This window comes from Octodon degus, unplaced genomic scaffold (assembly GCF_000260255.1).
Source record: "Octodon degus isolate 3935 unplaced genomic scaffold, OctDeg1.0 scaffold00065, whole genome shotgun sequence".
NCBI classification, from domain to species: domain Eukaryota; kingdom Metazoa; phylum Chordata; class Mammalia; order Rodentia; family Octodontidae; genus Octodon; species Octodon degus.
The window spans coordinates 10,807,093-10,827,647 of NW_004524641.1; the positions used below are offsets into that span (position 1 = coordinate 10,807,093).

A 20,555-nucleotide genomic window follows, 5' to 3' on the forward strand; every position below is an offset into this window, starting at 1 on the left:
TTTGCTAGGCAGGTGCCTGTGCCGCTGAGCTTCTTCCCTGGCGCCCGTACCTTTAAACTATTTTTATATAGACTGTTTCTGCACTAGAGAAAAGGGGCTCCTTATACTAATTTCGATTATTTAACAAAAAATATGGAATGATGTCAGGGCTACCAAATTTTACCTGATTACAAAATTAAAAAAAAAAAATCAATAAAAATAAAATTATTTTTGAAAATGTCAAAGATCTGGCACTGCATTTTATTTCACTAAATATAAATAAGGAGAAAACCAATAAAGGAACAAAACCATATTTCTTTACAAAGAAAGTATATTTTTGTCAAGATTGTATTGAAGTTATTTACAAACTAACATCCAAAACATTAGAGATTGATATACTGTAGTTATAATTTTTACAAAAATGATCCCCTGAAAATCATTGTAGATTGTATTAGAGTTGGCTCACATTTGAGGACATGTGCTAATGTATTCAAACCATATTTTTATAGTTAAGAAAGGGATATTCTGCTTATTTCATAAGAAGTCTTATTTCAAATAATACTTTCAAAACATTAAATGGTACTGCATAAATTCTTTATTAAAGCTAACACTATAGTCATTTAATGACTGAAAACTAGTTATTTACAACTTTTAGATAAAGAATAAACATTTACCAATTACGTACATGTCAATTGTAATTTTAAGTATAATTTTTACAAAATAGGCAGCTTTTAAAATGTTTTTTTTCCCCAGTTGTTAAAAATGTCTTTGGTAAAAGCCTTAACTATAAAAGCTATAAATATAAACCCTATTCCATGCCTTATGGCAGGCATCTAGTATCTTTAATCTCCAGACAGCTCTAAATAGAAATCCAGTTCAACTCAAGATCAACTTGTCACTTCCCAAAGTCCCTGCAGTGTGAATCCATCCTTCAGTTTCTCTATCGCGAGCCCCAGCTCTTCTGAAAACACGGGTTCCCGATCTTGTTGCTTCAGGGAGGTAAGAGGGTGAGAGGCACAAAGAAGGTGGCACGGAAGAGGGAAAAACAAGAGACAGAGTTCACGTAAGTTTGCCAGTGCTCAATGTTAGCATGCAGAAGCTTAAAGTCTACTCCACATGAAGTGTGCTTACCTTGTTGCCATCTGCAAAATAAGCCTGGAAGAAAAAGAAAATTGTATTTCACATGGTTGACACACAGAAAAGGGGGCTTAGGAGCTGTCGCTGACCTGCAGGATGATCTTGCTACTTACTGGGTTAAATGGTTTTCTCACTCAACCCTATAGTTCTGACAGCAGAGCTTACTTCTGGCAGTCAGTCTTCATGTGTCCGTGCCTAAGCTTTAAGTGCTACATAAACATGTTCTGGCACTAATGTGTAAGTAGAATTATTAACTGGAGAGGCTATAAAGAGAAGGACTTAGAAGCTATAAAATGTCTTTACTTTTAGAAGAGGATGCTAATAAGATAAAAAGCAAGGCATGTGCCCGCAAATGCAGAGCTGGAGAGAGCAGTAGTTCATATTTTTTTTTTTTTTTTTTTTTTTTTTTTTTTTTTTTTTTTTTTTTTTTTTTTTGGTCTTTTTGAGACAGAGTCTCATTAGGCAGCTCAGGCTGGCCTTGAGCTCACTTTGTAGCCCAGACTGACCTCAAACTCACAATGATCCACCTGCCTCAGCCTACCGCCTAAGTGCTGGGATAACAGTTGTGTACCACCACGCCTGCCAAAAAAATTACTCTTAAAAGTCACATGAAAAGGCTCAAATTCTACTCTGTTTTACAGTGTAAAACAGTTCTACAAATTCTACAGAGTTTTTAATTAAACATGACTCAGATACAAATCACAAGAAATTTAATGTTTCCTTCATGACACTTACCACAAAAGCATCCGTGTGATTGTCAGAATCTATTTCTACATCATCTTGAATTTGTTCAACTGTCAGAGCTTCAAGGGGCTGTGGCTAAAATAATCAACAGATGTCAAAATGCATGACACACTATTAAATAATCACTGTAGAAAAATCATTTACTTAAGAACTATAAATAGTAGCTGGGCATTGGGGTGCAGGTCTGCAATCCCAGCACTTGGGAGGCTGAGGCAGGAGGATAGCTGCAAGTTCAAGGCCAGCCAGAACTATATAGAAATATCCTGTTTCAAAAAAATCCACCCCCTCTCAAAAAAACCCCAACCATGTGTCCATGTTGGATGCACCTGAACTGCATGCCAGAAAGAATAATTAAGACAGAAAATTCTGTTTGGAGAGACACAGAAGTGATCCCTCTAGTCCAGAATATGGCTCTGGGCCAGGCCCTGGGGGACTTACGGTGTGGGCAGTAGAGTTCTCTTTATGTTGACCCATTAACTCATACACTAATACACTTTACTTTATAAAAACAAAACTTTTGGAAAAGGAAAGGATCCTAGGCAAATCTGACCAGTCTGGACTCCATAGTGAGTTCAGGACCAGCCTGAACTACATAGTGAGATCCTGTCTTAAAAAACAAAAACAAAACCCCACAAGAACCCAACACTAAAAATCCCCCCAAAGACAATTTTGTGAGACAGATTACCTCCATTGTATGAGAAAACTACAGCTTAGATTTGCCTAGGACCATAAATAAATTGTGAGAGTGAAGTCAAGAGGTTCCGCAAACTATGCTCATTCCCTAACATTATTCTCTAAGCAAAAAGAACTGACATTTAAATGGAAAGAGGGGGCCAAGGATAGCTCAGCAGTGTTAAGTGCCTGCCTGGCAAGTGGAGGTGCTGAGTCCAATCCCTGGTACCACCAAAATATAAAAATAAATAAATAAATGGAAAGAAAAGGATAGGAATGGAAAATAAGCTAGAATAACTAAATGAATGTTTAAAATGAGACAGCGGGAACCCACCAAGGTTCTGAGTACAGCTAACTCTGACCAGGCTAGAGATGTGGAATAGATACCAGGAAGGTGTCACTTTGAGAAAAAGGAGACTTCTCCAGGCTCTCATTCAAGGCCTCAACTATGGTGCTGGCTTGGATAATTATGTACTTAATTGAATTACTAAGATAAACCCTGAAATGTAAGTTCAGCTGACATTATCTGGGACCCTCATCCAAGAGATACTACTTCAAGTATGCAGAAGTGAGCTAAGCTGATGGTGCCAAGATCAGAGACCCTGAGGTGTCCTCAAAGCCCAGCTGCCGACACTGCAGGCGCAGGTAACAGCTAAGGCAGAGTGGACAGGGGAAGGAGTGGCTCACCTCCAGCCTGGCCCTTGAATCCCTGCTGTGACGCAGGAGCAGTGGGACAGGCAGAGATGACGGCTGCCATGTAGCCTGACACGGAGGAGAACAGCTCAAGGGCACCATGGGGTAGCAGAGGGACAAAGGGCCAGGGTGAGGGCGACTGGGCAGATGGTGAGAGCGCCTCTGAGGGGCTGCAGAGTGCAGTACAATCACCAAGCAGACAGCAAGAGCCCCAGTGAGGACAGAGGTGAGCGATGCCCACAGACCTAGAGGGCCAGGCCTACTGCAGCAGCCAAAAGCCAAAAGACAGGCACAGAGCAGGAAGGTGGGGTGATAGCCTAAACCCCCAAGCTTGCAAACTCTGATGACCTGCTGACAGCCTAGTTCTTGGAAGGCTGAGGCAGGAGAACCACTCCTTTAATCACAAGAGTTTGACACCAACGTGGATAATACAGCAAGACTGGGTCTCAAAACAAAAGGTGGCACCAAAACATTTCAGCACCATGGCCTAGGGAGGCACTGATCCACAGGAACAGGAGAGCTGCTGTCAGGAACAGTGGGGAAGAGAATGGTGTCTTGTGCTAATGGGAGGCTGAAGCAGGACACAAAGCTGACAGGTGAGAGATCACGGCTGTCCTTGTGAGAAGAGCTGGGGGGCCAGGAGACCCAGGCCAGGGAGCAATGTGCCACAGCCAGGGTCATCTCCCAGAAGGTGTGAGCCCTTCACCCCCTCCAGCATAGTCTGAAGTCTTCACAGTTTGTTTTGTTTTTTTTGGTGGAACCAGGAATTGAACTCAGGTCCTTCATATTCTACTGAGCTATCTCCCTGGCCCTTCAGTTTCTTTATTTACATGCTTACTTATGTTCTGGCTTTTCTGCAGACAGAGTCTTGCTACATAGCCCACAATGGCCTCAAACTCACAGTGATCCTCCTGCCCTGGCCTCTTGACTGTTGGGGGCGTGCACCACAATGCTTGGCTTGTGTACCCATCATTTTCTTTTTTTTTTTTTATTATTTATTTATTTATTTATTTATTTTGTGTCTGTGTGTGGCCAGCTCAGCCCACCAGGGGGCGGGGCTGGCTGGCATGTGGTGCTGGGGGATTGAACCGCGGTCCCTGTGTTTTGCTAAGCTTGTTCTAAGTAGGTGCTTTAGACCACTGCGCCATCTCACCAGCCCTGTACCCATCATTTTCGAAGTGGTTTCGAGTAAAATTATATGCAATGTGTTGATATTGGAACCTATAGGCGGAGCTTAATTTGGCAAACTCTGTATTTCATGTAATGAACAAGTTACCTTTTCTTCCATTTCATAATCCACTCCAAATATCGGATTGGCAGAATACACTTTGTGAAGTGAATTGATTTCCTTCACTGACTCCTGTAGTTTTTCCACGGGATCTATTTTAAAGCCAAGGACGTATCCTCCACTCTATAAGAAAAAAAAAAAAGGCCTGAGGAATGGTGTGTATAGTACATGATAAACTATACTACTAGTTGTCCTTATTTTACAGCAAAACATTTAAGCTGATTTTTTAAAAATTAAATTCCTCACTATGAAAATCCTGACAACAGAAGTGACATTTAAGCAGTGGCGACAGCAGCCAGCTTGGCTTCTCCTTCAGCAGCTCTCACCTGCACCCCACCCCCAGCATTCTGAATGCTGCACCAGACACCACAGTGCTTTGTTTTAAAAGTGCACTTCAGGCTGTGAAGGCAAAGGGAACAAAGTTTCCTGTGAGCTGGACCTTGGAAAACAACAGACTACACTTTGTGTGTGTGTGTGTGTGTGTGTGTGTGTGTGTGGAACCAGGGATTGGACTCAGGCCCTTGTGCTTGCCAGGCAAGCACTTATTCTACTGAGCTATCTCCCTGGCCCCCAGACTATACATTAAAAGAAGAAAAACAATGATTTCTCCTTGAAGAGTAAGAATTTTTTTTTTTTTTTTTTTAGTTTTTGACACAGGGTCTCGCTATGTAGCTTCAGCTGTCCTTGAACTCACTATGCAGCCCAGGCTGGCTGAGAACTTGCAGCAATCCTCCTGCCTCAGTCTCCCAAGTGCTGGGATTACAGGCGTCCACCACACCTTCCTAAAAAATGTACTGTGAATGTTTCATTTAAAGGCATTTTAAAAAAATATATGGTGAAACGGGAACATAGCACTTTGTAATTAAATACTGCAGGCACCAAGTCCCTGATTTTTGAACATTTGAATTGCAGACTTTCAGTGATACCAACCACAGAAGTAGTTCATCCTAACCCTAACCCTGTGATGACACTCTGGTTAAAGAAAAATAGTTTACAGTATCTTTGCATATGAGTTTGGAGTTTCTAAGCTTTAAATTATATATTTGTGTCAAAGAAGTATAAGACTCTCCTTGGGCTGGGGAGATAGCTCAGTAGAATAAGCGCTTGACTGGCAAGCCTGAGGTCCTGAGTTCAATCCCCAGTACCGCTAAAAAAAAAAAAAATACTCTGTCAGATTTAAGAATGAATCCCACTGGGGCTGGGGATTTAGCTCAGTGGTATAATGCTTGCCTAGCAAGCTGGAAGCCCTGGGTTCAGTCCTCAGCACCAAAAACAAACAAACAAAAAAAAACCTCAACTAAAAATAATCCAATTTAGGAATGTTTTCCTAGGATGGAGCTCTTTGGTAAATCAGAGACAGTATAATCTGTGTATGAGAAATAAATCTTACACAGAATCTGTTATGCTTTTCCATGATTTTCAAAGTCTTGTAAATCAGTCAGACCTGGAATCAAGATCTGGCCCCATACTTACTACAGCACTGCCCTGGTTCTGGAGCTTGATCTGCTCCATGGCTCTGGAAAGCTGGCAGGGTCAGGCTCATCACAAGTGCCAAGTTCAAGTACAGAAACAAAATTGTGCCTAACGGCTGGGGAAATAGCTCAGTAGGATAAGCGCCTGCCTGGCAAGCGCAAGGTCCTAAATCCAATCCCCAATACTGCAAAATAAATAAATAAATAAATAAATAAATAAATAAATAAATGTATGTATGTACCTAACACTTCTGCTCAATAACTGAACAGAAGCCCTTGTGAACCAAGGTATTATTATAACTGTGAGATCACAAGTTCGTAATTTCTCTAGGCCTCAGTTTCTCTGACTGTAAAATGAGGAGGAAAGAACAACAGCAGGGAGTTATTACCCTGATAAAATATGTGAAACATGTTGAGTATGGTGCTTCATTTCTGTCATTAATATGAGAAGCTATAAACATAATGACAATAGTGATTATGGCCAGCAGTGGTGGTGCATGCTTGTAATCCCAGCACTCAGGAGGCTGAGGCAGGACTGCTGTGAGATCAAGGCCAGCCAAGGCTACAAAGTGAGTTCAAAGCCAGCCTGAATTGCAGAGTAAAACCTTGTCTCAAAAAGACAAAAAAAAAAAGTTTATGTCTGTACAACAAAAGACAGACAGGACTTTTCCTATGGAGATAATTACTGCATGACCTAAAACATTCTATATCCTTCATGTTATAGCTATCATTCTTCTTGGATACAAACTGGTTACCTTATGAATAAAACTAAAACCCTGGGCCATGGCATTGTGTTAACAATTTATATAAGATTAATAAAAATGTAAATTATCTTACCTGCTGAGAGCTTTCTATGACAAGAGCTAAACCAAATTTTGAATCTCGAATCTTTATTGAACGCTAGATATAACACAAAAAGAAAAGAAAATGCATGTTTTTATTATATGACAACAAGTCTTTAAAACTTTCCCATAGGACCTACTTCTCATAGTCCAGAGTCCCTATTTCCTTTGAAAGCCCCTGCAGAGCTGACACAGTGGCTGCTACTCATAGTGATGGAATTGGAAGACACAAGCCGCTCACAGAAGCATCAAGGGGTCTGCGGAGCAGGCGCACTTAGAACCTGACTGCTGCAGTGACAAACAGTCATGAGATCAGGTTGCAAGCTGCTGGGGCCGGGATGAATCGTCCCTGAGGCCACACTTGGCAACTCAATTCTTAAAAGAGCAAAAGAGATTCTGTTTGAAGAACAGAAAGAACAAAGTTGTTCACTGCACAGTAACTGTTCAGCATAACAGAGGCCAGGTTAGGCAAGTTGTGGCCCATATCGATGCACTACAGAACCACAAAGAACAATACAAACTCAGCTTAGCAAACACCTATGTGGACTCGGGCACCTTCCCAGTAGTGATGACAACATCCCATACTTCTTTACATGACCAGTTGCCTGATTCTCTGGTTTAATAAGCTGCTTTCCTCAGCAGACTGAAATGTCTTTGATGGCAACAACTACATACTGATTCATGATTTTCATTATTTTCTCTCCACTTCCTAGCACAGAGTAGGTGCTCAATATTTGGGATGTGAATGAATTATCAACTATTTTAAAGTAAATTAGATATTTAAAAAACGTAGCAAAAGACAGCCTTGGCCAGCTGGGTGAGGTGGCACACACCTGTTATTCCAGCACCTGGGAGGCTGAGGTGAAGGACTGCCATGAGTTCAAGCCAGCCAGGGGTACATAGTGAGTTCAAGGCCAGCCCAGAATATATGGTGAGACCCTTCCTCAAAAAATGAAACAAAAATTACCCTGTATTTGAATAAGGTCAACAAAATGAATGTACTTACAATCTGCAGGTACGGTATACTAACATTGAAACTGTCATTCATGTTTGCATGCCACACAATTCTCACATTGGTAATAAAAAACGTTCCCAAATTTCCCTGTAAAGCAGAGTGAGAAATAAATCAGTGATCATTTATTTGTATATCTTTTTTTCTTAAACATAAGAAGAATGTATTTTTGATTATCACAGAACCAGAACAATACCTAAACTATTATGGAATGTCACTGATGCCACTGCTCACTGGTAGGACACTTAGATGACTCTAAAATCTATCCTGGAGCCGCGCAAGAGTTCAAACATGAACGCTTCAGGTGTTGTCTGGCCATGGGCAACTTTCTTCCTGGTGAATTTTGTCAAGTGTGAAATGGGAATTGGATTAAATAAAGCTCTCAGTAGAGTGCCTGCTGCAAAGCAAGCATTTTATTTATTTTTTAAGTTGGTACAGGGTCTCACTATGTAGCTTGGACTCATAGTGATTCTCCTGTTTTCAGCCTCCCCTATGCTGGGATTACAGATGTCCACTACCATGTCTGGACTCAGTTGGCTCAGTGCACCCGAGGGTGGGGCCAGCATGGCATGCCATACCGGGGATTAAATCCCTGGTCCCAGCATTTGCCTAAGCAGACACTTAGTCTGCTGAGCTATCTTGCCGGCCCCGCAAGCATTTTATAAGTAATAAATTTCACTAAAATTATTATCTAAAATTTGAGATAGCCAAGTGTGATGGTGCATGCCTATAGTCCCAGTACTCAGGAGCTAAAGGAGGATCCCTGTGAGTTCACTTCCTGGCCTACACGATGAGTTCAAGGCCAGTTCATACTGAGACCATGCCCCCTGCCCAAAAATCTGACGCCAGTTAAAGCAAAGGAGTTACACCAAGAGAGAAAACAAAACATGTAATAACTCCTTAATACACAAGACATTTTATGACTCTTCAATACTAATTACAGATCAAAATGTTTAGTTCTATGATCTGTGAACATCTTATTCAAAATTATTTCAGTATATTAGTTAACGGGTCTCAAAACTTTTTTTTCTTTGAGACAGGGTCTTGCTATGTAGGTCTAGCTGGTCTTGAACTCACTATGGAGCCCAGGTTGGCCTTGAACTTGCAGCTATTCTCTTGCCAAGTGCTGGGATTATAGGCGTGTGCCATCATACCCAGCTACAAAAAATCTTCAAAATTTGAAAACATGTTACCAAGATTATGTACTTCTACCATTCATCATTCTTGAGTTCCACCCCCTCCAATATCCAGAGAAATTTCCTTACTCTGTACTTGAGGTTGGGTATAAAACAATTAACATCAAACCCACACCTCTATTTTCCAATGGCCAAGTTTAAAACATCAGAGAAAATGATGTTTCTTCCACTACAAATAAACAAAAATAGTACAAATGTCTCATAAGAAATCGTTATGCAAAAATACCAGCCTCCATTATTCTCATAATTTAATGACGTCTCAATTTGTACAAAATAATTCCTTTTAGAGACAGGGTCTCACTATATAGTTCAGAATGACTTGGAAGTCACTGTGTAGCTCAGGCTGGCCTTGAACTTGCAGCAATCCTCCTGGGATTATAGGTGTGTGTCTAGCAATATCCTTATTTTTAATACAACTATGTATCTTGTAATCCCGGAACATTTCTTTAGCTAATAAATCCCAGGGATTATGCTACAGGTAAGGGTCTAACCACAAATGGGGAGGCTGAGGCAAAGGATCACTGTGAATTCAAGGGTAACTAATCAAGACTGCCTCAAACAAACAAAAGTAATACTGTTTCATACCATGAGCTATAACACTAACATCAATGCTATTTTACAATGCTATTTTTTTTTTTTTTTTTTTTTTCAGAACTGGGGATTGAACTCAGACCCTTGCGCTTGCCAGGGAAGCACTTATCCTACTGAACCATCTCCCCGGCCCCCTACAATGCTATTTTAATAATTTTTTTTTAATTTTATTTATTTATTTGTGTGTGTGTGTGTGTGTGTGTGTGTGGCCAGCTCAGCCCACCATGGGGTGGGGCTGGCTGGCATGTGGTGCTGGGGGATTGAACCGCGGTCCCTGTGCCTTGCTAAGCTTGTTCTAAGTAGGTGCTTTAGACCACTGAGCCATCTCACCAGCCCCTATTTTAATAATTAAGAGTTGAATGAATATAAAAACTAATGATGAGAGCCAGCCAAATAGCTCAGCAGATTAAAGCACCTGCAAACAGGCGCAGGGGCCAGGGCTTTGCTCCAGGGGCCTGCTGTGCCTGCCCCGCCCCCAGGGCGTGCTGAGACAGGAATTGTGACTGGGCGTGGTGGCGCGAGCCTATAATCCCAGCTCTTGGGAGGCTGTAAACAGGCAGATCACTAAGAGTCCAATCTAGTAGTGAGAAGACCCTGAACACGCTGTAGACCCTTCCCTAAAAATACAAAAAAAAAAAAAAAACCTCATGACGAATGGAAAAATGAAAAAAAGTGACTACTCAAATCCAGCAGCAAAGGCTCACTGGCCCTGCACACAGTACCTGGTCACTGGACAGATTCCACACGCCGCTGATTTTATCATACATGTGTTCCTTTGGTAGTAGTCTGAGCTGCTTGTTTCGAATCAGCGCACTTCTTAATTTAAAATCACGATACATTTTAGAAGTTTCATACGCTCTACAAAGAAGAACAAAAGACTGTCCAAACCTGAATTGTGGCTTCCTTAGTTAATATTTACTTACCTGCTAAATATATAATCATCAGTATTACTCTCAATTATTATGAAATTTGAAATTATTTTCTAATGAGGTTTGGTGATTATACATTTTTAGTAGACTTTGTCACGTCAGTGTAGTATTTATACTCCATTTTTCTTTTCTTTTCTTTTCTTTTTTTTTTTTTTTGAGGCAGGGTCTTGCTACATAGTCTAGACTGGCCTTGACCTCAAGGCAATCCTCCTGTCTCAGCCTGAGTGCTAGGACCAGAGCTGTGTGCCACCATGCCTGGCTACTGCCCTATTGTAGTCAAGGGATCATTATTCTTTTGACACAAGCATAAGTTAAGTTACTTTTCTCTCTGTGACCTGTACTTCACACAGAGAAGCAGAATGAAACTATCCCAGTTCCAAAATGGATGCTAAGGGGAGGGGTGAGGAGAGGCGGGGATAGGAATAAAGGGAGAAGAAAATCTCTGATTTGGGGGCCAGCCAAGTAGCTCAGCAGATTAAAGTGCCTGCTCAGGCAGACAATCTACGTCTGATCTATGTAGTGAGGCCCTGTACTAAATATGAAAAAAAAAAAAAAAAAAAGAAAGAAAAAGAAAACTTCTGATTTTGTTCTCGTCCCATGTCTCCTTTTTAACAGATCACACAGACAAAAGAATCTGACTAACTTTTTATCAGTTAATTCCATTTTATATTATTTTGGGCTTTTTTGAAACAGTCTCACTCTGCATTTCAGGCTGACCTTTGAATTCTTGATAATTCTCCTGCCTCAGCCTCCTAAGTGCTAGGGTTATAGGTGTGCACCACTAGGCCTAGCTGTCAATTCTGATTTTATTTTACATGAAAACAGGCTAATTTATTCACTTTTACAAGACTAAAGACCTTTATCAGCTGTAGTAACTGTGTAATCTACTTATATAAATTTATAATATTTCCTCTTAATTTTGATTGTTACTTTAATTAGTATTTTAATATGTTACTTGTTAGTAGGATTTGACCATTCTGCTTTGTAAATCTAATTTTCTTTAGTGCTGTTATCAATACTTAACCAATAGAAAATGTGGACACAATTTATGCTACAAGTCATTTGGAGGCAAACATATATTTTTATATTACTAAAGAAATGCAGCTTTCATCTCATCTGTCATTTAAAGTTTTTCATTTCATAATACTTACAAGTACCATAAAGAACTAAGCTTTAGGGGCCAGGGAGATAGCTCAGTTGAATAAGAGCTTGCCTGGAAAGTGTAAGGGCCTGAGTTCAATCCCCAGTTCACCCCCCAAAAAAAGTAAAAAAACATTAAAAAGGGTCTGGAGATCTAGTTCAGTGCTCCCTGGATTCAATTCTAGCACTGTAATAACAAAACAAAGTAATATGCATGTGTGTGTGTGTATTTTTTTATTTTTTATACTATCATTATTATTTTTGTGTGTGTGGTACTGGGGATTGAATTCAGGACCTTGTACTTACAAAGCAGGTGCTTATGTTGCTGAGCTAGCTCCCCAGCCCCAAACATATATATATATATTTTTTTTTTCATCAACAAAATAAAAAAGACAACTAAGAAATACTTGCAACCTGTATGACAGATAATGGTATAATTAAGATATTTACAGAAAACTTTAGCCAAATACATATGAAAAATTTCAACATTACTAGTAATAGAAGAAACACCAATCATTACACACTTTGTCCTCATAACCCATCTTTTTTTGGTTTGGTTTGGTTAATTTTTGAGACAGAGCTCACTGTGTAGTTCAGGCTGGCCTTGAACTCAGTGCATAACCCAGGCTAGTCTCAAACTCACAGCATCTTCCTGCTTCAGTCTCCTGAGTGTTGGGATTAGAGGTGTAAATTTTTTTTTAATTATTTATTTATTTATTTATTTATTACATTTATTTATTGTGTGTGTGTGTGGCCAGCTCAGCCCACCAGGGGGCGAGGCTGGCTGGCATGTGGTGCTCAAGGATTGAACCGCGGTCCTTGTGCTTTGCCAAGCTTGTTCCAAGTAGCTGCTTTAGACCACTGAGCCATCTCTCCAGCCCCTAGAGGTGTAAATTACCATGCCTGGCTTAGCTTAATTTTAAAAAACCATAGCATATACAGCTGGTTTAAAAAAAAAGAAGAGCGGAGCGAGTGAAAAAGAGATGAACTGAACAAATAACACCTGTTGTCCCTGCACTCAGGAGGCTGAGGCAGGGGGGTTGTCACAAGTTCGAGGCAGCTGGGGCTATACAGTAAGTTCAAAGCTAGCCTGAGGCCAGGCATGCTGGTTGACACTTGTAATCCCAGCACTAGGGAAGCTGAGGCAGGACTGTTGCAAGTTTGAGACCAGCTTTGACTACAAAGTGAACTCAAGGTCAGCATGAACTGCATAGCAAGAGCTTGTCTTAAAAACACACACAAAAAAGGGGATGGGAAGATAGCTCAGTGGTATAAGGACCTGCCTGGCAAGCACAAGGTCCTAAGTTTGATCCCTGGTACAATAAAAAACAAGAAAGCAAACAAGCAAGCAAGACGCTTTAGGAAAAACACCCAAATATGTGTATTGGTGCTATAAAAATAAATCTATTTATTTGAATTATTTAACATATTACTACTGAGGGGGCCTGCCCCTTAGCTAAGTTGTTTAAGTGGCTGCTTCAACAAAGCAGTCAGGCTCAGGTTGCTGTGGTTCGATCCCCACAACTCAAGCCAGCCAAACCTGCCCTGAAGGCATTCGGAGCCAAAAAAAACCCCATATTACTACTGAATATCAATTCTCTATTTCAGTTTAACTACCTTAATAGATTACATAAAATCTTTAAAAGAAATTTTTTTGAGGGGCCGGGGAGATAGCTCAATTGAGTAAGCACTTGCCTGGTAAGTGCAAGAGCCTGAGTTCAATCCCCCATTCTGCCAAAAAACAAACAAACAAAAAAAGAAAGAAAAGAAATTTTAAAAAATCTTCAGTACTCTTACATATTTTATAAATTACTTCAAGGGGCTGGTGAAGGGCACCATTGGCAGGCTCAGGGACCTGGGTTTGATCCCTGGCACCATGTGCCGCACTGGCCCCGCCCCTGGACATGCTGAGCCAGCCAGAGCCTGGGCATGGTGGCACACCCCTGTAATCCCAATGCCGGGGAGGCTGAGACAGAAGGACCACTACAAGTCTGAGCTGCACAGTGAGACCCTGTGCCAAATACATTAAAAAAAAAATTACTTCAAAGTGCTTCTTCTATGCTAATGGTATGTGCCCTCTTTAGGATAACTATAATAAAGCTTTGGTGGGGGCTGGGGAGATCGCTCAGTAGAACAAGCGCTGGCCTGGCAAAGGCAGGGTCTTAATCTCCAGTACCACCAAAAAAAACCACAAAAACTTTGGAGAAGATACTTTCATTCTTCCAAATGGCCTTTTTTTTTTTTCTGAGACAGGGTCTCCCTGTGTAGCCCAGGCTGGCTTTGACCTCTTGGCAGTCCTCCTGCCTCAGCTTCCCAATTGCTGGGATTACAGGAATGTGCCACCATGCCCAGCTCTACCATATCTATGTCACAGCAGTATATTAGATTATTCCATAACGTATACTATACCTGTGCACTGCAATCACAGACGTAAAAAGCCTAGGACTTCCAGAAACCAAATTGGTAAATATAAATTCAAAGCGAGTAGTGTTACACTTTGTTAGTATGTAAAGAGCTTCAGTTTGGCCTCGCAACTTCTGTAAGAACAAATTTATTTTAAAGTTTAGACCTGAAGAGCAATTGTTCGTTTAAAGTAAAAACAAATATTAACTTCAAATATCTAATGTTTCACTATGTATATAAACATATGTATCTCTCAATAAGGTTTTTCAGACTTACAGAGTTAGCAGTCCTTGTTGTAATATTCAATATGCAGTTGTAACCAATAGCTAAAATTCAAAACCAAAGAATTTAAGGAATATGATACAAGCAGAGAAAAATTACTTCATACAAAAACATACATATAAAACTTTTAACATTTAAAAAATTAAACACAAATAGAAATACAACTTTTAAACTATCAGGAAGTAATTACACATTTTAGTTAAATAATTAAAAAATATTTGATTCTGTCTCTCTGACAAACAAAAACACTCATAGGAAGAATGAAATATGCTTTTTCTGCAACATACACAGCATTATTTATTGAAAATATTTTTGTTGCTATTGTTTTTGGTTATTTTGAGACAAGGTCTTGCTGTGTAGTTCATGTTAGCCTTGCACTCACTATGTAGCCCAAGCTGGCCTCGAACTCATGGTGATCCTCCTGCCTCAGTCTCCCGAGTGCTAGGATTACAGGTGTGTGCCACTATGCCAGGTTTATTTATTAAAAATATTAACACCACAATGTCAAAATAATTCTAACTGAATAATCTAAAATGATTTTAAAAAGTAAGCAAAACAGTGCTGGGTAAGGTAGTGTGCACCTGTAATCCCAGCACTGAGGAAGCCGAGGAAGGAAGATCACGGTGAGCAGGAAGAGCCTGGGTTACAAAGTGAGTGCAAGGCCAGCCTGAACTGCAGAGTGAGACCCTCTCAAAAAGATCCAAAAAAATAAAAAAATTTTAAAAGGCAAGGCACGTCTAATACGACAAAAAATGAAAGACTTTTATTAGCGTTTAAATCTTCCTTCCTTGGGATTTCTCAGAACACATTATAGCAAACTGTCAAAGAAGCAAAAACAAAGACAAACATATTCAGTATGAAATCCCTGATCTCATCTATGTCCAAGACACTATTACAGACTAAAAAGTAAGAATGAATCATTACTTCTACATTACAAAACATCCTGTGGTTAGTCCAAGATTTCTGAAATTTTGATATATATCATTGTACAGCTTTTTCTTTTCTCTTTTTCCCTTTTTTTTTTTTTTTGGTATCAAAAGCTATCACCCAAGTTCCCAGACAAAGGATTTTTTTTTCCTTAGAATTTCATCTAACAAGGATACTTACAAAGATTGACTCTGGGTAATGCCAACGAATGCCAGATAATTCTTAAATTAGTTACTAAAAGTCTACCTATAAACAAATACATAAAAAAAAAAATGATTAGCTTATTTAAGGACTCCTTTTTTCAGTATGAGGTATTTGTGGAATTCTTGCCCAAGATCAAAAGAAATGTTCTGCACACAAATTTCCTCTATGTACGATTGTATGATTCAGAATCGCAGAGAAACAAAGCGTGAGGCTGAGAGAGGAGATTCAGTCATTCACTGCAGTACTGGTTTGACTCAGACTGACCAAGAAGAGAGTTGTGAGCTTTTGTTTTTTTTCCTGAGATAGGGTCTGGCTATGTAGTCCAGGCTGGCCTGGCCTTGAACTCACTACATAATCCAGGATGGCCTTCAGCTTTTGATTCTCCTGCCTCAGCCTCTAAAGTCCTGGAATTACCGGCGTGCACCATACGCCCTACTTTGTGTACTAGTTTTTTTGTCCTGTGAGAAAATGTTCTGGGGTCCTGGCAGGTAGTAGGTGTATAACTTAGTATGGGATAATATAACACAAAGCCATTCGCTGAAGTAAGACTTCTCAAAGAACTCCCCTCTGCACATTCATGCCTGCTGTGAGCATCCTCCTAGCAGTTCTCACTTAAATGATTATCCACTCAATTCTGCTGTGAGCTGAACAGGATTTCCCTGCCCTCTTCTACCTTCTTATCAACCAGAGGCTCTGGGCACTTTTGTGACATTTCAGTTAAACAAAGGTTTCTGAGATCAGTGCACATACAAAGAGTCATTTGTGTTCCAAGTAGGATTTCAGGCACCTAGGATGGAGATTTCTGATCAGGGAGGCCTTTTGTTTGCCTTACTCCAAAGTGAGTACAGAAACAGGATTCTGCACTCAGGGCATCCCTGATGAAGTAAGGGATGTGTTTCTACTGCCCACTGTCTATCCTGGAGGCTGGGCTGTCAGGCAGCATGCTTGCCAACTTGCCAAGAATACGTGCTGACCACGACCACACTTCTTTTAGCTCCAAGTGAATTCACAGTTCAGCAAGACACACCATTGTGACGCTGGGATGACTGTTCCCCCCAAAGGCACAAAGCAAAACATTTGCTGCTAGATGCTTCATCCTCTCTTGGCCTGGAGCCACCTAAAGGCTTCGGCAAAGTGGTATCCAGACTGTCTTCAGGGGGGTCCAGCTGTCCACAAGATGTGTCCCTGCTGACAGCGATGGTGGCTTTGGTGAAGTCCATCAGTTACTGGATAAGGCTGATGTCAGAACCAGGACTAATGCTGGCGGAGAATTTGCATTCCTTGGCTATAGGTTTAATATCTATATCTGTTTTTCTACTGAAGTCTGAGGCAACTAGGGACTCAACCTTTTTATTCTCACAATTGCATTTTGTTGTTATTGTTGTTGTTTTGAGACAAGTCTCATTATACCATGTAGGCTGGCCCTGAACTTACTATGGAACCCAAACTGGCCTCAAGTTTGCCTCAATCCTCCTGCCTCAGCCTCCCAAGTGAGGCTTATTACAATTACACAAAGGTTGATTACATTTATATATGATGTTGTTTCGTATACTCTCCAGCTAATACAACATTTGTAAATTAAACCAAAAACATAAAATATATTATAAAATATACTTACCCCTGTCCCCATTATTTCCTTTGGTGTCTTCAACTGAATCTAAACAATCAATAAGGACTTCACCAGGTCTCATCTCCATTTGTCTAAAACAAACATAAAAGTTTTAATGTTATAGTTACAACAATGTCTTATAATCTCCTCATGGAGCAGAGACACGCCTCCACGTGGCGGACCATATAAATGACATAGCCCAAGTGCTCGTGCATGTGGGAGTGAGGTCTGTGAAGAACCTCAACATCAGCAGGGCTGGGGCTGGAGAGATGGCTCAGGGGTCTCAAGCACCTACTTAGAACAAGCTTAGCAAAGCACAGGGACCGCGGTTCAATCCCCCAGCACCACATGCCAGCCAGCCCCGCCCCCTGGTGGGCTGAGCTGGCCACACACACACACACACACACACACACACACGTAAGCTGGAGTGGCCAGTGCTGTGTGGGGTAAGCAGAACTAGGAGGCAGGGGCAGCGTCTGGAGAACTGCAAGGGAAAGACAGGAGAGTCTGTGATGAAAGAGAGAACAGAAAGACCAGAGCAGGACAAGACCAGCCTGGGGAAGAGGTGCTGAGTGAGAAACTCAACTGGGTCACTAAGGAGGAACCAGGTACCAGAGAACCTTGAATGCCAGTCTGACCCATATGGCCCCAATTTGGTGGCCAGGGAAGAGCCACCCCCTCACACCCAGCCCCCAAGGTATCTAAGTAGAGGATAAGACATCAGAGTGCTAGGGAAGGTAGGAACAGCTAAGAAGAGTTGTATGCAAAACATCCTCAGGCCTTAGCATATCATTAGATACAAGAAGAACTTGCCCAGTAGTACAATTCTAAAGTGTCAACAAACACACCAAAAATGCTGAAAAAACAAACTAGCAGATTACAAGGAGAACGTTCTAATAACTACGTTACAGAACCAACTTAAGCAACTACTGAAAATGCTATCTCATCAACTTACTTTCCTACTGTAAACCTCTGGCATCATCCAGCGCCTGAGAGAGGCACAAGTCTAGGATCCTCAGCTGAGCATCTCGCAGTCTGGCTAACCTACCTTTCCCTGCCTCTCCTGCCTCTCAGTGGGCAGTGTTTGGCCTTCTGCCAAAGATGTCTGTATCTCCAAGACACGGATTCTACTTTTTCTTTTTCTAGAATCCTTGCGCCCTATCTGAGCAGTCAAGTCCTGCTTAGTGACGGGCAGGTGCGGTTGAAATATTTCTTCTTTGAGCCTTTTTCTGGGCATGACAGCTGTTCTTCCATTGTCCCTGGTTGTTTTTTTTTTTTCTTTCTTTCTTCAGAATGGCTTTTAACCACATTTACCATAGCCGTCTCTGTATTTCTTGCACAGAATGGGTGGAGAGCACGATGAGAATCATTTATTATTTTTGTATTTCTAGCTACCAGCACATTAACCAGCATATAGGAAGTATATGATGTTTAATACATTGAAGGCCGGGGAGATGGCTCAGTGGAATAAGCGCTTCTCTGGCAAGTGCAAGGGCCTAAGTTCAATCCCCGGTTCCACAAAAAAAAACCAAAAACACTGAAAATGTTCATGAAACAGACATTTGTTTGGATTGAGTCCTCTAAGAATGAAAGAAAAAGTTAAACAATGTGTGTAATAATTCCTTCCAACCAAGGGACGGGGAAATAGCTCAGTAGAATAAGTGCTTGCAGGACAAACTCAGGGTCCTGAGTTCAATGCCCGGTACCACACACACACACACAAAATTCCAAAAACTAATTCCTTCCAACCTCTTACAGGACCTAACATTATGTTAGTCTTAGTTGTCCAAGCACAGTAAAGCCTGACAAATGTACCAACATCTAGTAGTTTTCCTCTAAAGAGGGGTCACCCGTTAAGAAGTGGCTAAGAAGCCCCAGGCAGATCATCCAAGAACATCAGCTTTAATGTTTCCAAACGTTTAAAGTACCAACAGGGATTTCCAGCCCCTAGAACTTTTCGGAGGGAAGGATCTAAAACTGGCCTCCTGGTTGGTGATTCAGATGAATGAGATTAAAGTATCAAATACAAATTTTGGGCCGGGAGTAAGATGTTTTGTTTATTGAGACAGGTCTCCCTTTGATACCGGGCAGCCTCACATTCAAGGTCTTCCTGCTTCAGCCCCTGGGAGTTCCGGGATTCCATGCTTGCATCAATGGTTCAGAATGGTGAAGAATATTCTCTCCCACTCCCCTCGTTTTATAAACAAAAGAAAACTCGAATTCAGAATGTTTTTAAATCGGCTGGGCGTGGTGGCGTACATCCGTAATCCCACCATTTGGGAGGCTGAGGCAGGAGGATCGCTGAGTTTGAAGCCAGCCTGAACCGCACGTGAAACTCTGTCTCAAACACACACACACCCCCACCGAAAAATTAAAAGTCATTTGTGCAAGGGCCCACAAAAGGCGTCGCTCTTCCAGACCTAGCTTTGGAACCCCGTTTCCTGAGTCCCTGCCTATGTCCCCTGCCCCGCGCGAAACTGAAATCCCAATATCAGTCGGGCTCAGCGGACGCCCAGGCCCTGGGTGGTCCCTGCCCCCGCGCAGGTCACATTCCTGACAGGTCCTGGTCTGGGTCAGGGCCGGAGAGCGCACCTAGCCCAAGCTGCAGTGCGGCCGCGTTTCCACCGCGGCGCCTCCCCGCGCAAGCCGCCGCCCCCCTCGCCGCCCCGGCCGGAGTCGGCGCCGAGTCGCCCTCTGCAGGCGGCAGGCCCGAGGGAATCCCGGAGACTCACAGGGAGGAGACGTCGAAGCGGACGTCCCGGTCCTCCCAAAGCACGTCCAACACCGACATGGTGACCAGAGCCCGCGGCCAGGCCCTCTCCCAGCCCCGAGGCCCAGCGGCGTCTCGCCAGCTCCAAGGCAACGGGCGGCTTCTCTCACCACGTCTACGGCGGGCGCCGAGGCCCAAGATTACGCGAGGCGGCGCGCGCTCTTGCCTCCCAGCTCGCGACCATAAGCCGATTTGAGCGAGGGAGGCCGGCAGGCTGCAGGCGGGGTGACTGCTTGACCTCCAGGCGCCCTTTCTCACCTCCAGACATTCTTCAGCCGCCCCACTCCTTCTGCTGTTTCTCTGTATTGGCAAAAAATTTAGACTTAAATCTCCGAATTCCTTAGCTGGACTCTACCCGATCTCGGCCTGCCGCCCTTCCCGGCCCCTCTCCAGCCGGGCTCGGCGTCCTGGGGGACCACCCCTCCTGGCGGGCCCTCTGTCCCTGGAGTGGCAGCTCCTGCGTCAACTCCCTGATCTTTTGTCGGCTATTAGCCAACCAGGGTAGATGCCTCATCTAAGTAGTTCACTTTGAGTAATACCAAGCTATTTCTTTCTTTTTTAAAAAATTATTTATTTATTTTTATTTATTACATTTATTACATTTATTTATTTATTTATTTATTGTGTGTGTCCAGCTCAGCCCACCTGGCATGTTGTGCTGGGGG

The 20,555-nt window shown here is 42.1% G+C and overlaps 1 protein-coding gene across 3 annotated transcripts; it reads right to left on the minus strand.

Annotated features, from left to right (window-relative positions):
• Positions 1-326: 326 nt before the first annotated feature.
• On the minus strand, positions 327-20,287 carry Bbs5 (Bardet-Biedl syndrome 5). 3 transcript variants are annotated; one of them, XM_023719218.1, is made up of 12 exons: positions 20,149-20,287; positions 17,130-17,212; positions 15,488-15,553; positions 14,375-14,424; positions 14,105-14,232; positions 10,349-10,484; positions 7,834-7,929; positions 6,823-6,885; positions 4,502-4,636; positions 1,852-1,935; positions 1,111-1,134; positions 327-968 (listed from the first exon to the last, which is right to left on the minus strand). In XM_023719218.1, the coding sequence occupies exons 2-12, from the start codon at positions 17,206-17,208 to the stop codon at positions 867-869; spliced, it is 963 nt and encodes a 320-aa protein (XP_023574986.1). In that variant the 5' UTR covers positions 17,209-17,212; positions 20,149-20,287; the 3' UTR covers positions 327-866. The 3 variants fall into 3 exon arrangements, with proteins under 3 accessions (XP_023574986.1, XP_004634834.1, XP_023574988.1); XM_004634777.2 differs by lacking the exon at positions 20,149-20,287 and adding an exon at positions 19,853-20,132; XM_023719220.1 differs by lacking the exons at positions 6,823-6,885; positions 20,149-20,287 and adding an exon at positions 19,853-20,134.
• Between the last annotated feature and the right edge of the window lie 268 nt (positions 20,288-20,555).